We start from the raw sequence: 24,930 nt of genomic DNA on the forward strand, positions 1-24,930 counted from the left end.
AAGCGTCAGTGTAATCAGGACAGCGGCGCTGGGAGCGCAGCTCCCAGCGCTGCACGCTACACCCGTAAGGGATGTGGTTTACATGCAGCGCTGGGAGAGCTCTCTCCCAGCGCTGCCGCTCTGACTACACTCACACTTCAAAGTGCTGCCACGGCAGCGCTTTGAAATTCCAAATGTAGCCATACCCTTACTGGTTCCCAATTCAGTGCTCAGACTGCTAGCTGATATTGCTTTTATTATTAACTGCTGTTGTGCAGGACTTTAACAAATGCCTTTACACTGTAGTTTTGGACAAAGAGACCAGAGAGGCTCTTCAAAATACTTATAATTTGACTAGCGTGCTGGCAGGAGTGGTTCACCGAAGCTCTACCAATCCTAATGATCCAGTCTTGGTACAGGTAAGACAAAGTAATTCTTAATATTTTATCGGTATCCTAGAGTTAATTCTTCTAAAGAGTCTATTCTCAAATTTCTAACAAAACCAAAATGCTGTATTTTTAATAAGCAGGGATCCCTAATGAAAATCGTGCATTTTAGGAAACTCAAGGTCAGGGATTCTCACAAGAAATGTTTAGGTAGCCTTAGAGTGCAGCCACCAACTCTTGGTGGTGGGTGCTCTGACAATTTTTCTTAAAATACTTTAGGAAAAACAAATGCACATATACATGTCCAAATCGTAATTTATTTAAATAGGGTTTTTTGCTGACTCGATAATAAAAATAATGTACAATTGTGCCTCTTCTTTACTGGACATAAACAGAATAGAAACAAAATAAGATGCTTTGCTTGGTCTTGTCTTTTTTGTTGTTTCTTTTGCTTTTTTATTTTTTTTAGACTTGCTAGCTGGTAAGTCTACTGCTGTGAAAACTAGTACTTGTATGTTTGCTAATATCACTTTAAATCTCAGACTTACTATATGGCTCAGAGGCAGTGAAGAGTGATGTTAACAAACATACAAATATCGCCTTTCACAGCAGAATTACTCAGCCCTGGCACAAGCCGGGCAACAAATTAAGCCCTGGATAGAGAGGCGGGTAGTGAGGCAGCAGGGGCCGGGGCAGTGGAGGGCCCGGGAAGTGTCAGGGTCCAGCGACATTGTGGGATTGGTGAGCCTGCAGCCTGAGCTTGTAGCCCGGCAGCCGGGGGGTGGAGCCCCACAGCCAGAGCCTGCCACCCACTACCCCAGGCAGAAGCTGGAAGGCCAAGCCCCACTGCCCCTGGGAATATGGGGAACTCACATCAGCTGCCTGCTACTCAGGCATTTGTGGCTCCAGAAAGGAACAGGGCCCAACCCCTGCTGGCAGCCCCAGGAGAAGGGCCACTGCTTCCCTGCCCCAGTCACTGCCCAGGAGTCTGTGGCCGCACGCAAGAAACGCTGTTCAAGGTAATCTCCCTGATATATAGAATCAAAGTATTTAAGTTGTATATTTTGTTTACTGTGTCAAAGTTGTCTGGAACACCATCATCATAGTATCTAAGTTATGTACAAATGGTTTTAGAACTGTTCAGTATTTACTTATGATAAACTACTTATTTACTTTTATCTTGTGTTTTCACCCTGCTCTAATATACATGAATAATTGGCTTAGGGCTTGGCTACACTTGAGAGTTACAGCGCTGATGGTGGCTTTACAGCACTGTAACTTACTCCCCTTCCACACTGGCAAGGCACATACAGCACTGTATCTCCCTGGCTACAGCGCTGGTTGTACTCCACATGGAGGAGAGGAATAAAGAGAATAGAGCTGGTGCTGCAGAGCTGGAGTGCCAGTGTAAACAGTGATTAATTTTACTACACTGTAACTGACCTCTGGAATTTTCCCATAATGCTTTTAACTAAAGAACTCTTTGTTTTGTTGTGATCTCCGGGCTCCCGGAGCTGCTTATCTAAAAACACAGCAATTGTTTGCTCTAGCAGAGGCAGGCAGAGAATGTCCACAGCTAGTGTTTGCTTGAGAAGAGAAACAGCACGGCGGGGTTGGTGGGGGGGAGTCCCTTGGAGCAGCTGCTTATCTGGTCTGAAGGCTATTTGCATTTAAGAGTGAAGGGGGGGGGAAGTGGTCGGAATTTGTAAGGCAGGGAGCTGACACAGTGTCGGCTCAAAAAATCCACACTCTCTCCCCCACGCTCCCTGTCACACTCCACCCCACCCCCGCTTTTGGAAAGCAGGTTGCAGCCACTTGAAGGCTGGGATAGCTGCCCACAATGCACCACTCCCAACACAGCTGCAAATGCTGCAAATGTGGCCTCACTGCAGCGCTGGTAGCTGTCAGTGTGGCCACACTGCAGTGCTTTCCTTACATAACTGTATGAAGACAGCTTTAACTCTCAGTGCTGTACAGCTGTAAGTGTGGCCAAACCTTTAGAAATTGGCAATGTTTACTTCGAGAGGCTAGTGAGGGGGGGAGTTGGTTCACTTTCTGTTGTTTTGAAGCAAGTATTTAGCTTTAAGAATATCACTCTTGATAGTCCAATATATCTGTCTTGCATGTTTCCATCTTTACATTTTTGTTACAGACTCTTTTAATTCCCCATCTCTTGCAACACTCTTCTTTGTAAAGTGCTTTGAGATCTAGAGATGGAGACAGACATCTCGATCCCTTTTCACAGATGGGAGAATAGTTATTTATATCACTCATAGACACTGATTCGCTGGTCAACTTATTTGTGTCTACTCTAGCATCAGTCATTAATGAAGGGAAAACTGGCTTTTTCCCACTGAAGTTCTGCAGGTTACTTACAGTGGCTCTATGTTTTTGTTCTTCCATCTGTTCACAGCTATTTGAAGGCAGAAGCAGACCTATCAGCCAAGGCAGAATGGGGAATGGCTGTATTTTTTTAGACCCTGCCATTTATGTTCTGCCATCAACTGCTGCAGGCAGATCCTACTCATTCCTCTTAAAGCAGTCCTCCCCAGATTGATTTCACTGATTTTTGGTCTGTCCTCTTTATTAATCAAGAGCATTTGGCAATGCTTTTTTTAACCCCTGTAGATTTTCTTTTAGCTGGTACTGGTCTCCCAGCTGTCATTTCTCTGCCATCCTTCTTGTGTTGCAACTCTTTCTTTATGGTGAAGACAGACAAAAGAACAGGATCTGCCTGCAATGCTGCACTCCTTTGGTAGTGTTTCGACAGGAATCTGCAGGGACCAGACTGAGTCACCATTGCAGCCCATCTCTTCTGATCTAAGGGGATTCTCCAGAGGTCACAGGGTCTGTGAGGGACTGTTAAGGTACCAGGCGACTCAGGCAGCTCATGGGTTTGTCTGGTGCTTAACATATGAAAGCTTCTCTCAGTATGAAAATTCCCATTTAAAATAGCAGTGAAGTGTCTAAGATGGCGGTGGTGGCAACCCGCCTATTTATATTTGTTCCCACTTCCCTAACTTAGAAATTTTAAGTTAAGTTATATATTTGGGTGATATCCTTGGCTATACTATGTAAACGTTTACAGTCAAATCTCAAATTAGCTACTTTGGGAAGTTGAGTGAGTAAGCTCATTTCTCTGCACATAAAAAAGGGGAGTTGGGGGGTATTTATAGTAGAGTTCGTTGGAAAATGTTTTCTGCAGGAAAATTTTTGTTATAAACAGACATTTCCTATGGAAATTTCCATTTTGACAAAAAAGCCATACTCCTTTGGGGAAAAAACCTTCGTATTAAATAATTATACTGTTCTTCTTAGTATTCATGTCTACTTACAATATACTATTGCCGCTGTAGATTACATTTTGGAGGTCTCTAAATAGTTATATGGGATTTGTTTAAAAAAAATTCAGGAGCTTCACTGAAACCCAGTTAAATATAGAGAATCCCTCCACCTCATTGCAAGTTTGTTGACCAAGCTGTGTGGGAGAACTGGGCAGCCTATTCCTAAGCAAGTCATACATGTTTGAGCATTCAAATGTACTAATCCAAGATTGTTACCTTGCTTTCATTAAATAAGTAAAGATATACTAAGTGAATATCCCACATGTATCAATACTACATTGTTTCTGTAACACCATAACTTTCTACTTACGAGACCTAAACGTGATTCAAGTCTCAAAATTAACAACTGCTTATTCTTATGACGCATTAAACCAGTGGTTCTCAAACTTTTGTACTGGTGACCCCTTTCACATAGCAAGCCTCTGAGTGCGTTGACACTCCCCCCCCCCCCCAATTTGTAAAAAAGTGTTTTTAATTTAACACCATTATAAATGCTGGAGGCGAATGGGGGTTAGGGGTGGAGGCTGGCAGCTCACGACCTGCCCATGTAATATAACCTCGTGACCCCCCCCCCGAGGGGTCCTGACCCCCAATTTGAGAACCCCTGCATTAAACTGTAGAGAAGTATCCTCTGTAGCAGGCCTGCACAACTCATAAAGCGGCGAGGGCCATATTACTCCAAAGTAAATAGTTGAGGGCTGAAACTTCCAGCCCCACTGAAACACTCTCCCCGACCCCGAGTGCCACCCAGCCCCACTGAAACACACCCCTCCCCAGTGCTGCCCCGCCCCTCCTGGAAACACAGCCTCCACTCAACACAAACACAGGGGCTGCAGGGAGCTGGGGGCGTGGGGGGGGAGGGGATAGTGTAATAGGGGCTGAGGAGGGAGAAGGTCCCTAGACCAGGAAAGGAGGCAGCAGTCGAAGCAGGGTAGGTGCAACACACACACACACTGTGGCCTGATCTACACTTGGGGGGGAGATCGATTTAAGATACGCATCTTCGGCTCCGAGAATAGCGTAGCTGAAGTCAACATATCTTAGATCGAATTAAAATTACTTACTTTGGTGTCCTCGCAGCACTGGATCGACAGCCGCGGCTCTCCTGTTGACTTTGCTTCCGCCTTTCGCACTGCTGGAGTTCAGCAGTCGAAGGGAGAGCGATTGAGGATTGATTTATTGCATCTACACTAAATGTTGTAAATCGATCCCTGATAAATCCATCGCTACCCGCCAATCCGGCCGGTAGTGTGGACATACCCAGAGACACACACACACACACCTCCCCCGGGGATTTCCTGGCTGCTCGCAGACAGTTCACCCTCCCTCCCCCACAACCGATCATTACGGAGGCCGCCCTGGGACCAACCAGTGTAGTAGCCACCCCGCCCCAACCGAAGGGGGGTACTTAGGAAGGGTCTCAGCCCAGTCCTGCCCCCCTGCCCCTGAGCTGCAGCTTGAGCCCAGGCCGGGTGCCCCTCCCTTTGCTCGGCACTTATTGGCTCTGCCTCGTGCCCAGCGCTTTCTGCCTCAGCGGGCCCCAGAAGTGACGCACCCGCCGTACGCCAGGCAAGGGGAGCTGGAGACAGAGACACGTGTGGCTCTGGCCATGAGGGTGGTTGGAGCGCAGCACACTTGGGGTTTTGAGGCATGCGGTACAGGCCTGCTCTGTAGGCTTAACACCAAATGTCCATGTTCTGAAGTAGAATGTTGTGGGAAAGCTATGTAATTGATTTGGTTTTATTTCTTCAGAGTATTCAACTTCTGCAGAAATTAACCTACAATGTCAGAGTTTTCCATGCCAGCACTAATATTGACGAATTGATTTTATTCCTAATGCATCATGTGTAAGTATGTGTTCAGTTTTCTTTTCAGGGAGAATTCTTTAGCTAAACACATTTCTGAGCTTTCTTTAATAGCTTCTTTAATTTGTTATTTCACAAGCTTTGGATGTAGTATTAATTATGTAGTAATCACTTCTAAATCACCAGACATTTGTCTTTTTCAAAGTGCTGTTGTTGCAAAGACTATTCAAAGATGGGGCATTTACTCTGCAGCTGGTAGAGTTTAAGGAGAATTTGAGCTTTTTGAAGAAATAAAATAAAGAAATTAACCAAAAAACTAAAATAGCAGTGAGAACACCTTCTGCCTGGCATTTAAACTTATTTCACAATTTAAGCCACCAACTCTACAACAGGCTTTGTCCTGACAGATCGCTGTGCCTGTGTAGAGCTCTAGTGACTTTAATACATGCACCTAAAGCTCATTGCAGGTTTAGGAGCATAGACATGAGTGAACTGTCATGTGATTGGCCTTTTGTGTTGTGAGTAGCTTTTCCATAGTGAATATGTATTGCAAGTTTATAGATGTCTTTAATACATGACTGTAATATGGATGAATGTTTATGCATAGGAGATTTCATTGAATTCTGAATATATAAATGAAGCTAAATGGCTATAACTGTTAAATTCTTAAGTCCTGTGGAACTTTTTTAGTCAATCAACAGAAGATGAATTAACGATACCGTGTTTGGGATTACTGGCAAATCTTTGTCGACACAATCTCTCTGTTCAAGCTCATATAAAATCTTTGGTAAGAAACTTCTCTGATTATGTATTTTCTCTTCTGGGGATAGAGGAAAGGAAGAGAGTAGTTGAAATCTGATCATTTGAGGACTTAGAGCTCCCTTTTTCACAGACATCCTGTTTCCACTCATCCCTCATGCAGCAGTGAAGATTCCAACTTTCCCTCCAGAGCTTACAGTGCTGCTTTAGTCCATTGATAATTTTCCCTAATTTTAATGTGGAACACCTACCCTTCTCTGTGCTTTGTTCACACCACTACCACTCAGTTCAGATTGCAGATGCCACTTCCATGCATCTTTAGTGAAAGATTAAGTTGAGGTCTGAAGCTGACCCACCATTTGAGATCTTGTGGGAGAAGCTACATTTTGTCATTGTAAAAGCATGGCATCTTCTCTATACCTTCAACATGAGACTGTTTTAATGTTAATATTGTAGATGGATTTGGGCAACCAGTGTTGATTTTTGGCATAACTTGAATATGAAAGGCTTTTGCCTTTCCGAGAAGAAAAGCAAAAATCGCCCCGATCTTGGTGTTGGATTCATGCCCTTATTCTGCATCGACACAAGTTTTTATTCAACAGTAATATACCTTTCATTGTTGTTCCCACCACTGCACAAGTTCCTGTTAACTGTGGTTTGTAGCTGAATGATGAATTCACAGCAAAGTGGAAAAATTGTGGCATTTTATGGGAGAGAACGACAGATTCCATGCCAGTGGAATTAATCCAGGGGGCCAGATTGAAGTGAAAGGGGAAATCCACATCTCAGTTAGCTTCCCTGCAAACTCAAGCATCATCCTGTTGCTTTACATTTGGCTTGTCTTGGTTGTTTTTTAAATTTCTCTGCTATGATAATGGCACAAAATTGTGTTTGGAGACTTTAGGTGAAGTCTAGTGCTGCAGAAGTAGAGTACACAGGATCCTAGTTAACTACTCCACAGGCTTTTAACACCCTGCTCCTGGTTTCTTGGGGCAAACTAAAGCTAAAATTTTCACCAAATAATTCTCACTCTAATTAAGACTACAAGGGAATAAAATGGAAATGTGAAATCTACTCTCAGCTTTGCCAAAGTATTTAGGGGCATACATAGTTATTTCCAGTATGTGGAGAAGTTAATTCTTCCATAGATGACACTGAGAGTAGACTTCCATTGTAACCCTGATATTTATAAAGAAAAAAATATAGCTGAATTAGAGAGGAATCGGGTGTCCATTTACGATAGCTAACTTTTATCTACAAAGACTTGTGTTCATGAAATAGCATTCCATTATCTTGCAAAATGAGGGTGAAAATCCTCCCTCCCCTTTTTCTTTACCAAGTTTAACTTAAAATCTCCTTTCGGATACTTTTCATGCCAGTATGTGCCTTATGTGGAAATTACATTTTGTATATTTCCCATGAAAGCAGCAAAGAATCCTGTGGCAAAGAATCCTAACAGACGTTTTGGAGCATGCATCCGATGAAGTGGGTATTCACTCACGAAAGCTCATGCTCCAAAACGTCTGTTAGTCTATAAGTGCCACAGAACTCTTTGCTGCTTTTACAGATCCAGACTAACACGGCTACCCCTCTGATACTATATTTCCCATGTAATTCACTGGCCTCTTTCTGGGTTTCACCGTAGAGTAGTTTTTAGGCTAGGTTAAATGCTTATTTATAAATCATTATTTCAGACAGTTCTGTCAATTATGTTCTCATTAAAACTGTCAAATGCTAATGAGTTTCTCCTTTTTGCTATAGAATGACGTAAAGGGTTTCTATCGTACCTTGATCAGTTTCTTGGCCCATAGTAGTTTAACTATGGTTGTGTTTGCACTTTCAATATTATCAAGCCTTACTTTAAATGAAGAAGTTGGAGAAAAGGTAAGTAAATATTTTGGAGTCTTGTTATGAAAATCTCATTGAAATTTGTAAACTTTGAGTAAAACTATCAAATAACCATAATGACTGAGTTGGTTTTTCTGACTAGTTTGTTTTGACTAGCTGGAGATGATTTATTGGTGGTGTAGCATAAATAGCTCTCATTTCCTTTTATTAGCTCTTCCATGCCCGAAACATTCATCAGACATTTCAGTTAATATTCAACATTCTTGTAAACGGTGATGGCACACTGACAAGAAAATATTCTGTTGATCTACTCATGGATCTGCTGAAGAACCCCAAAATTGCAGATTATCTTACTAGGTATGACTTCGCTTTGTAAAATTAGCCAGTTGCAGTTTTAGACTCATCTTCAAATAATGATGAAAGAAGCTTCAATATCCTGAGTTCCTAAAAATATGTAATATAATAAAATTATTTAGATAGCAACATTAAAATACAAAAACAAGCTTCAGGAGAAAGTGATTTTTAAAGTATAGCTCAGTCTTTTTAAATATAGTGGTTACAAGGTTGAGGATGCTTCCTTTGGCTTTTATTTCTTCCTATTGGCTTTTTGTAACTATTCGAGGGATGGGGCTGGGAGAGCTGTTCATAAATGTTTAATCAAGTAACTACTTCATTGAAGTAAGAGCTTAGTTTATTTTTCTCATTTATAATCTAGATATGAACACTTCACCTCATGCCTCAATCAAGTATTAGGCCTTCTTCACGGAAGGGATCCTGATTCATCATCAAAGGTATTTTACAGTGAGAGAAACTGTGGAATCTAATTTAACAAGCATTTGGCCTAAATCAGGAGCTCATAAAACTTCTAATACTGTCTCTAGTTACTTTGTGGCCTTGAGCAAATCTCTCTCACAGGTGTTCAGTAGCTCTTGAAACCTAAGTCCTGTTAAAGTCAGTGGGAGTTGAAGGGGCTCAGTAACCTATCCATCAATTTGACCATTCATAAAATGAAATAATTCCTCTTGTTTTGAAGATTAATATTCATACAGCAACCTGGAAATGTTACAGGTTAAATAGTCTTTGCAGTTGTACCTTGCATATAATGTAAAAGTAGCTGTTTTTTAAAGGTTTTTTTTGTAAACCTTCCTAAAATGAGTTTTACAACATGGCAGATGATAAATGCTGAATCATTTTAATGTGTTGGACATTGAGTCTACTAGTGAACTAAGATACATGCTTGATATGTGAAGGTTCCTAGAGGTTCGTTATTTAAAATCTCTTCTTTTGTGAATATGTACATTTTCATCCATTAATATCCTAGTATATATACATGGGCACTGCCAATAGATTGCTTGGCAATAGTCATTGTTTAATATCCAGTGTGCATGGACAATGTGTGTGTGGTTTTTTTGTTGTTGTTGTTGTTGTTGTTAACCCTTATAACTTGGTCAAATTAGTTGGGTTTCCATCAGACCATTTAAAGGGATTTCTGCATCTTAGGGAATTTGAACCTGCTAACTTCAAAGAAAAATAATTCCTCTTAAAAAGAGAGCAAGTATACCTAATTTCTTTAATAGAATAATGTTCTGAGGAGGTTATAAGCAACCGAGTGATCTTTTGTAATGGAAAGCAGGGTGTATGATGATTTCATTTTTAAGGAGAAAGTGGATATTGATTTTAATTATTTTAATATTTTCTAAAATGTAATTTAATTTAAAATTAAATTTGAATTTCAGAACCTATTTTAAGACCTAAACTGGCTAATCTATTAATTTAAGTGACTTGAAGTAAATTATACTCAAGCAGTACATGTTCGCTGCCAATGTTTTAGAGAGGGACAAACTACTGTACTAGTGGGTGTCTCTGGCTAAGTACTTGGAACTAGAATTAGCTTGAAATCCTAAACCAGCTTTGACAGCAGTGGCTGCTTGTGCTGGTGTGAGAGAGTATTTTCTTCATTTCATTTTATTTTATTCAGCTAGTTCAATTCAACGAGTAGCTCATTCAAAACTAAGAAACAGACTGGGATCTGAAAAAGCTTGTTTTCTCTTCCAATCTGTGAATAAAAATCTGAGAGGATGAGGTCTGCTAGTTCTATAATCTTGTAGGACGTTGTGACTAGGAAAAATCAGTTCAATTAATTTTACTACAGCTAATACTTATGTTTAATACATCTGTTTTAAATGCAAAACTTGTTTTTGATAAATTTTCTTATGTATCCAGCACTTTAAAGTAGTTTAAAAATATTTAAATAATTCAATTAAAATTTCTATTCAAGTGCAACTTGACATAAGTCACAAATTGAAGTTAATTTAGTAAATAAGAAATGCATTATTCACCATTTTCTAACATTAACATATGTTCAGATTCTTAATTTAAGGTATGTAATTGCTGAAATGTGTATAGTGTATCCTCTTAGTAGCAAAAAGTACCATATTTAGTGTAAAGGCTATATTTAGTTGCAAAAATAAATGTTTTCATGGTTAAATGCCAATGAAAATCAACTTTTGTTTATAACCTTGTTTTGCAGTTGTACTTTAGCTATTTTCCTAATTAGGTGACTTTAATCAAGATGTCCTGGTTTTAATTATGATTTAATTCAGCAATCAGTGTTTTAAATCACTTTAAATCAATCCACCCTCATGGAAGTGCTGAGACAACCTTGGCAGTAGGTGTCACTGTGCACAATTCTAATAAACAAGGTATTTGCTTTATTTGCGTGACTGTAAAATATTTAACTCCTCTTGTACTTCTGATTTGTACAGGTCTTGGAATTACTACTTGCTTTTTGTTCAGTCACTGAACTGCGCCATGTTGTGCGTCAGACAATACTGGAGCCATCTGGTGTGCCAGTCTCTGGAAGTACCAGATTCACAGCCCGTTCTAAACCTTCAGAGCCATCTATTGTTTTAGTGCACTGGTTAAACCAACCATTGGAAGGATCTGAAAACTGTTGTGTTCTAGCTTTAGAATTGTTCAAGGAGATACTTGAGGTACTAAGACTCATTTTAGTGGTCACCTTGTATCTGAATTAATGTTATCCAATTCAGAAACACACACACCTGTATTTTACAAATCATAAATGGTGTATTACATACATATTTTTTATTTGGAAAGCAAAGCATGAAGATAAACCTTGAGTGTAATTGCTATAATGTTTCTTTCTAGACTTCCAAATTTTGTAACTTGGTTTTCCCCTTAAGAGGGCACTGTCAGTCTAGATCTTATATCTGATATACACTAAAACTGTTACCCAAATGCATGAAGTCTTACAATTAGTTCTAAAAAGTTTGGAATACAAAATTTCTTCAAGAAGTGAACAATTGTAGCTATTTTGAAGGACTTGCAGAAGTGTGGTGGTCTCTGCTGATTGTGTATACTTAACAAGTCTTTCCTCAAATCTGGTGATGCTGGTCAATAGTTTGAAAAGTAAATCTAAAAACAGCATCATCAGTTGGGAGTAGAGCTGGAGAGGCCCCTAGGCCGGGACTGCATGAATGTTACTGGGACCAAGGTGAGGAAGTTAGTAGGCTGATGTAGAGATAGGAGTAGCTTACACCTCTTTGATTAGTGGTTTAAATTTTGATTCAGTTTGGAATCTGTATGTGTTTTGCTGCAGGATGTTATTGATACCGGAAACGGCACTTCAGCTGAACGCTTTGTTGATCTTTTGCTACCTGTCCTCCTTGATCACCTTCAGTTGCCAGAACAGAATCTGGATGAGCTATTAGCGAAGAAGAAATGTGAGAGAATGGTCAAAGTCATTGATGTCATGCTAAATATCCTTATGCAAGTTATTCCTGTTGGCTGTATAATATGAGCTCTGTTATTATAAGATCTTACAAGTTGCTATTTTTATAGTGTGACAAAGTTCCTCCTCTACCTTGGTGGGTCCTGTGCTTATTGGCAGATTTGCTCACCTCAGTGATCTTCCCCACAGTCTCAGTCAACTTCTCCTGTGTCTGATCAGGAGTGGGGAGGTTTGAGGGAAACCGGGCCCGCCCTCTACTCCGGGTTCTAGCCTACGGCCCTGTGGATTGCAGCTGTCTATAGTACCTCTTGTAACAGCTGCATGACAGCTACAACTCCCTGGGCTACTTCCCCATGACCTCCTCCAAACACCTTCTTTATCCTCACCACAGGATCTTCCTCTGGTGTCTGATAACACTTGTACTCCTTACTCCTTCAGCAGCACACCCTCTCACTCTCAGCTCCTTGCACCTTTTGCTCCCAGCTCCTCACACACACTTCCTCTCCTCTGGCTCCCCCTCTCCTGACTGGAGTGAGCTCCTTTTTAAACCCAGGTGCCCTAATTAGCCTGCTTTGATTGGCTGCAGGTGTTCTAATCGGCCTGTCTGCCTTAATTGGTTCTAGTAGGCTCCTGATTACTCTAGTACAGCCCCTGCTCTGGTCACTCAGGGAACAGAAAACTACTCATCCAGTGACCAGTATATTTGCCCTCTACCAGACTCCTGTATCCCACTGGTCTGGATCTGTCACAATAGATACTTGTAAAATCGCTTTTTTCAAAAAAAAAACTTCAGTTTTTTAAAGATATTAAGATGATCTGAAATTAATGTCTTAAAAGTGAACTTCAAAATTAAATTTTCCTTTTTTCCTTGCAGCGTGAAATCCTTCAGGATGAAAAGTACTTTATTAGTTATTGTAACCAATATACAAAGATCCCTTACTTAACATTCAGTATAGGTGCCTGTAGGGTGAAATGTGGCAGGCAGCTGTTTAACAGCACATAGTACCACTACCCACAATTATGACAGGAAATAACCTTTTCTAGTTGAAACTGCAGGGGAAACTTAAGTAGTGCATACTTGCTAAGTTGCTTTTGCAAAGAATCCATGGATTTTAGATGATCGCAAAAAGGATTGTTTTGTGGTTAAGAACCTGGACTGCTGTTTAGGCAATCTGGGTTCTGTTCCTGCCACAGACTTCATGTGACCTTGAGCAAGTCACTTTCTCCCTATCAGTGCCCCATCTATATAAAAAAAAAGAAAAGAAAAAAAAAGGAGGGAGGGCTGCTATTATGCTATTTCACATCAGTGTTGTTGATAAATTCATAACAATGTGGAATGGTCAGTTACTATGAGGCTCACCACAAAGCTTTCAATTCATGCATTTATTTGTATGTCCTCTTTTGTAAATTTGTAAAAATTACATCTACAGCATTAACGATCTGTGTCCTGTCATGCAGGGAGGGATATTCTTTTGAGTGAGCTCTAAAGTGCAGGGTGCCGTCTTTTCAGTCATCAGTTATTTCCTGTAGCATCTTGGTGTTCTTAGGAGATTCCTATCCAAGAACTGGCCTAGACAAACTTTGTTCTGCTAGTGATTCACAGCTTAATATGGTAGGAGTTTAGGTTTTTTAAGTGCCAAAAAAATCGTTTTGTTTAGAGAGAAAAAAACAAAAAAAAGCTTACTCCCTTGTATCTTTAAGGAGCTTCATTGTAATTGAGAAGTGGTGTTCACTTGTCAAGTGTCTCAAATATTTGATCTTTTTAATCTAATCCAAAAAGCTTTTAATATATTATAATGCATAAAAGAATAAATTAGTCTGCATCCTTAACTGAATTTACTGCTTTGTGGAGATGACACAATGAAAATGCATGCCTCTAAGGCACTGACTGCAAGCAGATGCACATCTCTAATAGAACACCAGTTTACATGCAGTGGGATTGATGTTGGCTTTGGGACAAAGGTGGTGGACTCTGAACTGTGGTGAGCATGCTAAAATCAAATTAAGTTAAAACTCTGAAAATGAGGGTTATAAAGTACCAAAAAAACCTATGCTTCTGTTAAGGCTAATTTTCTTGGCAACAGAGAGCAGCATTGAGAGAGCAGAATGGTAGCTTTAGCTGTTCATTGTGTATTGTCTTCCTTAAATTGTTAGACCTTTTGTAGTTCTTTCAGGATAAACTGGAATTCTGGTTATATAGAAAAGCAAACCTAATATGAACTAGTCCAACCTTAGTTATCAGTTTATATCCTAGGTGCCTTTAATGTTCAAGCCATCCATTCTTTTACATCTTGGGTTTAGACAACTGAACTTCAGAAATCTGTTTGAAATTATTTTGGTAGAAACATTGAAAATACGTGATTTCAGGGAGACCAAACGGGTTGGGGCATGAGAACGGGATCATCATAGGTTTCACCTCAATGTCACCAATCTGAAACTATCTCATATGATTGGTGACTAGGAGTTATCATTTGTTCTCTATTAATTGGCTTATGTGACATGAATTTGTCTGCTTCAAGTTTTACAAATGTCTCATGTAAAATCCTCCCTTGTTGCTTCCTTATCCTTGATCACAGCAGAGAGACCACAGTGTAGTGACTGAACTTTCTGCTAGAAATAGCTGGTACACATTGCATGGTAGAGTAGGGGAACCCTGCATTGCTACCATCTGTTTCTGTTCTATGAATTGGTGGTGGAATTTAATTTCCATGTTAGCCATTATATCATTAAATTCAAGTCAACCTTTTTTCTAAAAAGAAAGCACAAACTTACTCTCAGTATATATTTAAAACTCACTTTTCATTCCAATTTTATTTTATTTAAAGCAAACTTGCTGCTGATATCATTTTGAAAACACTTGATCTTATGAGCAGACTTAAACAGTTGGTGCCTAGTATGGAAGTCAGTTTCTACAAAATTCTTCAGGTAGGCTTTAAATGATTTACAAAGAAAGTTTAAGAAGGTGAATATATATTATATCATCCTTGATTTGATTCTGAATGTGTTTCCAGCATAAATCTCAAGTGTCCATAACTCATTGAAGAACTTGCCCAGGGTGCTCTGATTCCTCGTGTTTTTTGTTCAGTACAAAAGTTTTTTTGTTTGTTTTTAAAATATTTAGTTTTTAAAGTTTTGAGCCTTTTATTCCAGTGATGTATGTAAGATATACTTAAATATAATGTTTATGATCAACTACAGTAATAGTGTTAGGGTTGAAATTTAAAATGTCCTATACTCGGAAAATTATTTTGGTTCCTACATCAAGTATCTGTCTCAGGGGATTGGTTACTAGGAAATGAAACTTTTCACCTCTTGTCTGAATCCAATTTAGCTGTTTTGTCCGTATGGAACAATATAAGTCATTACTGACAAGTACGATGAATTGTATTCAGTATGCTTTCTTGTGGACAGGTGTTCATTGTGCAAAAATCATCATAATGCCTGTATTTGGCACCCTTTTTCTCAAATGCAAGGACACTCAACTTACTTCTAGTTCTCATTGGGTGAACCTCTAAAACAAGATTTGTGTAGCTTTCAGGACAGTAGATAACTTAAGCTATTCTAGGCCTGCGTCTAGCATGATCTTGTAAACCCTTTCAGCTCCTGACCCCTCATGTTCAAAGTGAAACACATGCTTAATGGATTGCAGATTTGGGGCATTAGTCTTCCTTCTGCTATCCAGGCCAGATGGGAGGAATACTAGTATTTGGACACATCAGATGATTTTGTACTTGGAGACCATAATGCCTCTCTCATTACACATCATCTGAACTGAATGCTTGTATTACATAATTCTGTGCAGATAATGTACAGAATCCTGAAAGCAAGTTTTGTAGATTTGTAAAAGTTCATTGCTCTGGTTAACTAAATGGGTTTTCAGAAAATTGCAAGTATGTGTGTATACTTCTTTTACACAAGTGTAACTGAAATTTAAAAATGTATATCTGTTCACATTGGCTTTGGTCTATTGCAATGTCTGGATTCTTTAGTTTATTATAAATTGACATAAGTGATTTCTGCCCAGGATCAACGTTTGATTACACCTTTGGCTTTTGCTTTAACATCAGACCACAGAGAACAAGTACAGGCTGGACTTAGAATACTGTTTGAGGCAGCACCATTACCAGACTTCCCTGCCATAGTGTGAGTTTCTTATGTGTGGTAAGGGGGGTGGTAATCTGATTTTCACTTTCATTACTTTAGTCTGAGTGACTTGTTTTAAGTCTGTGTTTGAATCTTTTAAATTAGGACTACGAAAGTTCCAAGTGTTTGAGTAATTGTTACCTTTTTCAAAACATTTTTTCTGCTCTCATTGTTGAATCGTTCTTCTCATCGCCCCCAATTCTGGTCTGTCATGCATGCATCACTGTTCTCGGACAGGTTTAAAGTCCAGTAACTCTAACTATCAAAGCTAGAAACAGATGCTCCATTTGAGAGGAGCTGGAAATATCCTTTCCAATAGGATAAGGCACTTATTTCTAGATATAGTAGATAATGAGTAATGGAACCTTAAAATTCACATAGTGATTGTAGAGAGAAGCTGCTATCAGTGAACGATCATCCTGGTTTTTTCTTTAGCATTTCTTCTTTTTATATCTCAAAATATGAGCATGCAATATCTAACTGAAGTACCTACTACAGTATGTTAGTGCAAGTAGGGTTGATGTGTTTTCAAAGTCTAGTGTGTAATTGTTGTAGACTCCTCTTTTACGTAAAATCATTGTCTCCCACCTTCACATTAACATTCTTGCCAGGTTCTATTGCTTACTTCCTTTATCTTGTTATATAGGCTTGGTGAAAGCATTGCAGCAAATAATGCCTATAGACAACAAGAGACAGAGCATGCACCAAAAAAAATCCATATGCGGTCATCCATTACTAGTGTTATATCCATGAAGTGCTCTACTTCCTATCCTTCAAATGATGATGCAACAACTTCGAACATTCAAGAACTAATACAGAAACTTCAGTCTGGACTGGAGGTTAATAGTATTTTTCATATTTCTGATAGGATAACTACTAACATTCTTAGTATTTACAGAAGAGGTATAGCACCTGAAACTTTTAGGCTACAGTGTGTATGTTGACAAATGTTAACTCAGACACCTCACCTGAACTCAATATGTATACTATTACATTCTCAGGCAGAAGGCCAAATAAAGAGGATCCCTGTTGTGTCCAGAAAAGTCAACAGTCTGGTCTGTCGGACTTTAATAGTTCAGAACCTTTACCCTGAGAGTGTATTGCATATGTTTACCCAGCTTTCAGATATGGGGACTTAGCAGATGTGTCCCAGAAGATCTAAGCTGTTGCAATGATGCACAAAGGGAGAAGTTTTTTTACAGAAAGACACTCCCTGGGGGGCAGACGACATTCTGGTATATAGGATCAGGCATAATCACCCATCTTCTAGATACTTGTATGTGCCCCCCAAACATGGTAGCATTTGATCACCTGATCTTGATATTTATCCTCACAGTATCCCTGTAAGATAGGGAAGTCATTTGACAACAGTGGAAATCTTGCTTCCCTGTGATATAGCATGCATTGTAAGTTGAGCAAATAGCTTTATTACATTAACATTCCTTTTATTTGAATTTGTCTAAGCACCAAATGCAGAATTTGTTGTATTAAATTAGTTGTGGTTTCTCCAACATAAAGGGACTCCAAATACAGGAACAGCTCCTGCAACCCAGACCATAAGATGAACTTGTGACAGAAAGCTTATTGGCATATATCTAGTGATGCACTTAACTCTTCTGATCAGAGGAGTTGCTCCTTCGAGGAGGGAATGACTTTTAAATTTGATATTTTGTTCCATGAACATCAAACACTTCAGCCTTAAATGTTTAACACAAGCTACAGAAGAAAAGTGGACACTGTAGAACAGGGGTCGGCAACCTATGGCACACGTGGCAATTTTTAACGGCACGCTGCTGCCTGCCAGAGTCCTGAAAACACACAGCCAGTGAGGGGCAGAGCCCGCGCCCCGCGAGAGTAGAGCCGCTTCAACGGCCTGCCCATGGACTCCCATGTCCCCTTACCCAGCAAGGAGACCTGCCCAGGGGGTGCGGAGGGGCCCAGTCATCTGGGCCTCCTTGGTATAGCTGGCCATGGTGGATTGGCAGCGCGCCGGTGGAGCAGGTTCTCTGCGGGACCTGTTCCCGACTCCTGGCAGCAGGACATGGGGGCGGTGGAGATGGGAGAGGCCGGCGGCAGCAGCAGCGCCGGCTGCTGAGCATCCCCAAGAGGAGGCACCCGGCCGCAGCCAGGGACTGGTACCTGCTGTTCGTGAGTTGGGAGGAGCAGAGAGCCCCGTGGCCCAGCGGCACTGAGTGCATAGCAGGTGCGGGCGAGCGGGAATCGGTGGTATCCAGAGAGCCCTGGGGCAAGGAGCTCGCATAGCTTGGGGTCATGCGCCACCTGGAGCAGCTCCTCCAGACACAGCCAGAGGGGACTCTCGCTGGGGGCCGCTAGTTGCACTCATGGAGCGCGCCACGGGGCCCTGAGTTGGTGAGCTGCCTGGGGGCCGCAGGAGTGTATTGGTGGGGGCCTCCATCCTGACCCCCTCCACACACACACACCCAGCCCACAGCCCCGCACACACCCCAGGCCCGCCCTGAGCCCTGTACCTCCCTCACACACACTCAGCACTCTGCTTGACTCCTTCACACACACACACACCCCACGACCCAAGCCCTGACTCTAGCACCCCCCACACATACCCAGCCCCTCATGCCCTGACACCTACACCCCCCCCACATGCCCTCAGCCCTCTGCCCTGACTCTTGCACCCCTTCACGTCCTGACTTTTGCACCCTCCACATCCCCATCCTGAGCACCAAATGGGAGCTCTTGCACCCCGCCCCTATTCCTACCTGCACCCCTCACACCAAATGGGAGCTGCTCAGTTAAGTGCCCCCACACCCAAACCTCCGACCCCAACCCTGAGCCCCCTCTCTCATTCTACCTCCTGGCCAGACCCTTCACCTCCAGCCCTGTTCTCGGTCCACGCCCACCCTCAGCTCAGTGCAGAGAGAGGAAGAGAATGGGCCAGAACCAGGGAGAAGGTAGGTATCCACTGTCTGTGGGCAGGGCCGGGACCCCAGACTGGCAGCGGGCTGAGCGAGTCTGACAGCCAGGGATCCCGGTTGGCTGGAGCTGGCAGATGGAAGCCCTGAGCAGCAGTTGGCTGAGCAGTGGGCTGGGGTCCCAGCCACTGGCCCTGCACGGCCCGCTGCCGGTCTGGGGTTCTGGCTGCCGGACCCTTGCCAACTGGGGTCCCGGCCGCAGGTCTCGCTCAGCCTGCTGCCACCCTAGGTGAACAGAACCCCAGACCAGCAGCAGCCTAAGCAGGCCGGTGGCGTAAGATATACATTTTAATTTAATTTTAAAAGAAGCTTCTTAAACATTTTGAAAACCTTGTTTATCTTACAATACAACAGTAGTTTAGTTACATAATGTATAGACTTAGAGAGAGAGACCTTCTAAAAAACATTAAAATGTGTTACCGGCACGCGAAATCTTAAAGTGAATAAATGAAGACTCGGCACACCGCTTCTGAAAGGTTGCCGACCCCTGCTGTAGAAGATGCCATCTTTTTTGTAATGTAGTTTAAGTTCTTCACGTGGAGAAGCTAAATAAATTAAATACAAGATGTGCAGAAAACAGAATATTCCAAGGAATGTTTTTTGTCATTAACTTTGACGTGTTTGTACATTTAAATAAAATTCTAAATGAAAGTACTTACTCCACATGATCCTTCAACTTTGTAACAACAACAGTAGGGTCCAGGAGGATAAAGAGAGCTGAAAAACATACAAATGGGGAAAATAATAGATATTTCATCTCCTTCCGCATTAGGGAACTTTGTACGAATTTTCCCGTGTTAGAGCTGGTGCTGTTTTGAAAACAAGGTGTTGGTAAACTACTATTGGATGATATTTATCTTCTGTACTGAAAAGCACAAACAGCTGGGCTCACTTCCACAGCTGCATCTAGCCACATATAATGAACAATCTCCCCAAAACTGGCACTGGCATCTTTCCAAGCACTACCTTAATGGAAAGCTTTATTAATCCCCAGACCACCCCTGAAAGACACTCTTTCCTCAATTACCTACTCAACTGACTAGAAAAGTGTGTACACATATATTAATTTGAATAAAAATATAAACCCTGTATTGTGCCATAAAGGTCAGTAAACTCCTTAGCGTACTAAAGGATCTTAATGAAAGATGGAGGAGACGTTTCACAAAAACTTTCTCTGTATTGTTTTCATCAAAATATTCTGACCTATCTCTGTCAAGGTCAATGAATTCTGAGATTAGAATTTTTGGCCATAATGCCCTGCCACTAGTCCTGCAGAACTGAAATACCATTTGTCAGGAGGAACACTTGGGCTTCCCATACCCAACTGAACCAATAGGCTTACTGTAGCAGCCTATGTAATGAGTTTTCCCTCATTTCTGGAGTAACACTAATTTATGATCATGATGGCTGATGTTATGATCATCCCCTTTATTGGGTAAATTTTATTCAGCAATTCCAGTACTTCCTTAAATTAAACTGAACAGGACTGAGCTATACCCAAACTGATGCAGGAAGGCTTTTAATGTTTGAAGGCAGAGCAGCTGCCAGCCTGTGGGCTCATTTAATTACTATCCTTTCATTAAGATGTATAAGACGAACGACTTTTCATCCAGAAGCTACAAATTAGACAATTTATCTTCAGGCTGTTGAATTCTACTACTCTAACTTCTCCCACAGATTAAGGAACCAATCACTGATGTGAGGATGTCTGACATAATGGATGTCTATGAGCAGAAACTAGCGGCATTAGCCGTGAGTACATATGAACATGTGTATTTACGTCACTGTAGAGTGTGTGTACTTACTATGAAAGATAAAATTAATGAAATAGTGCTACTAATCTTTCTTAATCTTTAGTCCAAAGAAACCAGATTACAAGATCTATTGGAGGCAAAGGCATTAGCGCTTGCTCAGGCTGATAGGCTAATTGCCCAGTACCGTTGTCAGAGAGTCCAAGCTGAATCTGAGGTGAGTATGAACTACCACATGCTGGATGGTAGAGGTGGAAGATACTTATAAGGTCATCTAGTCCAAACCCCAGTGTTCTCTCACGGAGGCCCCAGTACAGAATGGTTCTCTACATGTGTCTAAGTTAGAACTTCAGTTTCTTCTAAAAACTAAACACAAAGATTAAGATCACCACTTGATTAGAATATTTTCCACAAACTGCTGTGTCTGCTAAATTCTTCTGATACTTACTGTAAATATTCTTTGTTTCATCCTCTTATGTCTATAAGATCTTTGAGCCTCCATATTTGACATTTATGCCCTTTAGGTATGACCTTATGTGATTTTTGAAGCCCTCCCTTCCTCCACTGTTTAGCTAAGTTACGTATATGACCTTTTGTGGACGTGGATAGCTAGTGTTAATGCCCCATTAATGGTTGATCTTCCAGAACAGCCTCAATAATCTTCCCATCTATGCAATAAGATTTACTGTACTAATGTTACTGTTTGTTCTATAACACTATTTTAGAGAAACTGTACTTCTAAGTACAGTACTAAAATGTTAGAGGTTTGCAGACAGTCCTAGAACCTTTTCCTGTTTATATGCAAGCTAACAGCCAGAATATATTCTTCTGGATAGTTATGCTTTCAAAAGAGACTTAAACCACCAGTGTAATCACTTCAGATACTTTTTTTTTTTTTTTAAATAGTATCTAACTTTTTTGTTTTACATTTAAGGTCACAAATGACTACTCTATCTCAGAGTGTAAAATAACTGATTCAGCCATCATTTGCCAAAACTTTAAAAGTGCTTAAAACTTGCTATCTAATTTTAAATATAGTGCACTGACCATGGAGCATTTGATCATAGAGGTTTTGTGGATAATTTAGCAGTAGTGTAAATTCTAATTCCGTGTGAAATTCTCCATTGTTTTGAGTGAGTTAAGCAACATATAGATTAAGCTTGTAAAGGAGTCTTTGTATTTGCTTTTTGCTCAAAGGCAAGGACGCTTGCTGCAATGTTGAAGGATGCAGAGCGAAAAAATGAAGAACTTGATGTATTGCTGAAAGCTCAGCAGGTAGAATCTGAACGAGCGCAGAATGACATAGAGCAGCTCTTTCAACACAATCGAAAATTGCAAACAGTGGCTGAAGAATATGAGATACTGAAAAGATCATCCGTTGATCTTCTACAGAAGTAAGAACTTAAAATCTATTTGTACTACTCGTGTACTAACCTAAAACAAAAAATTTCTGGATAGATAACCAATTAAAAGAGAAAATAGGTTTTCACAGGCCCTTCTTAAAGGACCTACTTTGACCTGATTAGTCCTTTCAACCAAGGAATGCTGGGTAGAGCTCTGTCTGAATCCAGTAAATGCCCAATCTAGCTGAAGCAGAAGGAGGACTTTGATGTGTTCAAAGCACTATCCTTTTCTAGGCTAATCATATTGCAGGACAGTGTTAAAACACTCTGTTTAGCAGTGACCCGCTTAAAACCTTTAATGTACTTGAATTTTATTTGTTCCTGGGTCAAATTAATCTTGTTTGAAAAAGTTTGTAACTTGAACAGAATATACAAATCGATGGGTGAAAATGCAGATTCCAAAGCTATTAAGTTAAGGAATGGGTGAGGATGATTTGAATAATTAAGATTTCTTTGTAAAGAAAGAATGGAGCTAGTTTGTTGAGTGGACATGGTAGGTGTACAAAATTAATGGCTGAAAAGGGCAAATAGAGTGCTCCTATTTGCCTGTCCTCATAATACAAGAATAAGGGGACAGACACTTAGCTTTAAAGTTGTTGCCTTTATTTCACTAATACAAAAAAAAACTAGGCTAAGAGGCTGATGAGATTCAAAAAAGTATTGCACTTGTTTGGATGAGACCATTCAGAGTTAGATTAGATCAAAAAATTTAAAAGAAATAAAAACATTTGTGCTTTAAACAGAGACTAACTTCTACCAGAGACTCCTTAAGAAGGAACATCTCCTATGTGAAGATAATCCCGTAATTGTCCATTATGGGAATTCTTGAACTTCCTCTGAAGCAGTGGTCTGGCCTCTGTCAGACAAGCTATTCCCAGCTACTGGTCTGATTATGTATAACTTGCTACGTTTGTGTGAACCACCTGGTTGTGGTGAACTTTGTTTACTAAGATTAAGAATTGGATTGAGACTACACATTTCTTTCAGACAGTCAATGATAATGTGTAAGTGTTCCAATGAGGATTGAGGTTAAGATGAAAGTTGCTGTATGTTTGTTTTTTATATTTTATCCCCTGCAGGTTTTTTAATAAGTTTTTTGCCAAAAGTGGGCATAACAATTTTTGCTTGGAAGTGGAGTGGAAAAATAGCTAATTGGATGTCAAAAGTATTTCTTCTTTCCTGACACAGTGAAGCTTTTAAGAAGTAGTTTCTCCTCTTAACCATAACCCGTTAACTAACTTTTAGGCATGAAACCACTGAAAGACAATATAAAGATCTGCAGATTACCTGTAATTCACTAAATAAACAAACTGAGGCCATGAAAAAGCTGAATGAATCGCTCAAGCAACAAAATGACAAGTAAGTTTAGTTCTTTTTTTTTTTTTTAAATCAAAGGGAAACGATCAAGTCACATCAATATTGATTGTTTAATTATCTGTGGTTTCATGTAACACCTGCGGGTGTGGGCGGGACAAGACACTTCTTCATTTTGCTTTGTGTAGTTACTCACCTGTTTCCTCTGCATAATCAGTTTCTACTGGTTTTGTTTCTACACATAAACAGGCAGGAGAATTTGAGGTAATGTATAATACCTGAGACTACTAACAGTGTATTTTATGGAACTTAATAGGTTTCAAGATTCCCTTCTAATGTACAAGGATTCTCTCTACTCATGCAGAATATTGCTTTTGTCAGCAGATGGGGTGAAAAGTTTTGCTAATTAAGTAATGCCCTCTCATTAGAGGGCATCTTAAATCAGTGCCAGAGATTTTTGAAATTCACTATCATTTAACTACTGTGGGCCAAATTTCGGTCTTTGAGGCAGGCAACTTTCTATTAAAGTCCAATAGGAGTTTGATTAGTCTATGGCTAAATCTGACAGTCTTTATTAGTACTTTGATAGCTGGTAGTAGTCAGGGCAATAGAGAACTTGACAAAGAAGATGACTCTTAAATTCACTCTTCTACAATTGTAGAGCTTCTAACTTGATCATCACTTTCCTCTATAGCAGGGGTCTTCTGTACAACTTGAAGTAATGGTGGTAGATGGCTGGCCTTCATTGCAGTGGGTCAACCTATAATCACTACTGTAATTCAATATATAATTCACTTTTGCTGCACTTCATTCTCTTCCTGTGATGCAGGGCTTGAAACATGATCAAACATCAATTACTAATTTTAATTTCTTTCTTCACTTCACAAGCACAGGTATATTCCCATAGTACTATAACAAATGAGCAAGAATTCTGAATTTTGTTTTTCTTCCATCTTTCCTAATCCATCAGAGTACCACCTGACCCAGGTTTTTAAGAATAAAAACTACAGTTTGTTGCAACTTGATGGTCTGACAAGAGCAGGGGGGCAGGCAAACTTATCTTTTACTGCAGCAGCTGAAGGAAGAGGCTTCCTGGTTGTAAACAACAACAAAAAATTCATGTTTCTAACTGATATTTTAAAGGATGGTACTATTCTGCAAAATGACAGAGTAAGGCCAGATCATTCATTTTATTTATAAAGTGAATTTAATTTTTCTAGCTGCCAGCCCTGAAGGTCAAGTTGCATTATTCGTGGCTCTTGTTAGTGCCAGTAGTAAACATTCTGCAATCAGAATTCAGTTAACTAGTCTGATTTGTGAGACAGAATGGAATGCCGTTCACATTAATAGGTGTAAAAATGCATATTAGCAATCAGGTATTACTCAATGCACCAGAAAGCTGTTCGGTGTTTCACATGGCCGTTTTCAGATTATCTATTGTGGTAGTGCCTAGGGACCCTGCGAATTTCCAGTTAGGATTTAGAAAATAGGCAACAAGT

The 24,930-nt window shown here is 40.3% G+C and overlaps 1 protein-coding gene across 2 annotated transcripts in view; it reads left to right on the forward strand.

Moving 5' to 3' along the window:
- CIP2A (cell proliferation regulating inhibitor of protein phosphatase 2A) overlaps positions 1–24,930 on the forward strand; it is a 36,645-nt gene that overhangs the window by 6,342 nt on the left and 5,373 nt on the right. The window contains exons 3-18 of one of the 2 annotated variants that reach the window (XM_030582111.1): positions 286–398; positions 5,462–5,556; positions 6,205–6,301; positions 8,035–8,157; positions 8,333–8,478; positions 8,837–8,912; positions 10,887–11,114; positions 11,741–11,900; positions 13,713–13,854; positions 14,698–14,797; positions 15,897–16,015; positions 16,662–16,854; positions 20,641–20,715; positions 20,821–20,931; positions 21,912–22,108; positions 23,363–23,476. In XM_030582111.1, the coding sequence (XP_030437971.1) occupies positions 286–398; positions 5,462–5,556; positions 6,205–6,301; positions 8,035–8,157; positions 8,333–8,478; positions 8,837–8,912; positions 10,887–11,114; positions 11,741–11,900; positions 13,713–13,854; positions 14,698–14,797; positions 15,897–16,015; positions 16,662–16,854; positions 20,641–20,715; positions 20,821–20,931; positions 21,912–22,108; positions 23,363–23,476 (2,089 nt within the window). Of the gene's footprint in view, positions 1–285; positions 399–5,461; positions 5,557–6,204; positions 6,302–8,034; positions 8,158–8,332; positions 8,479–8,836; positions 8,913–10,886; positions 11,115–11,740; positions 11,901–13,712; positions 13,855–14,697; positions 14,798–15,896; positions 16,016–16,661; positions 16,855–20,640; positions 20,716–20,820; positions 20,932–21,911; positions 22,109–23,362; positions 23,477–24,930 lie in introns of those variants that run through there. The other variant, XM_030582120.1, reaches the window with a different exon arrangement.

The sequence above is a fragment of the Gopherus evgoodei genome, chromosome 1, assembly GCF_007399415.2.
Source record: "Gopherus evgoodei ecotype Sinaloan lineage chromosome 1, rGopEvg1_v1.p, whole genome shotgun sequence".
NCBI classification, from domain to species: domain Eukaryota; kingdom Metazoa; phylum Chordata; order Testudines; family Testudinidae; genus Gopherus; species Gopherus evgoodei.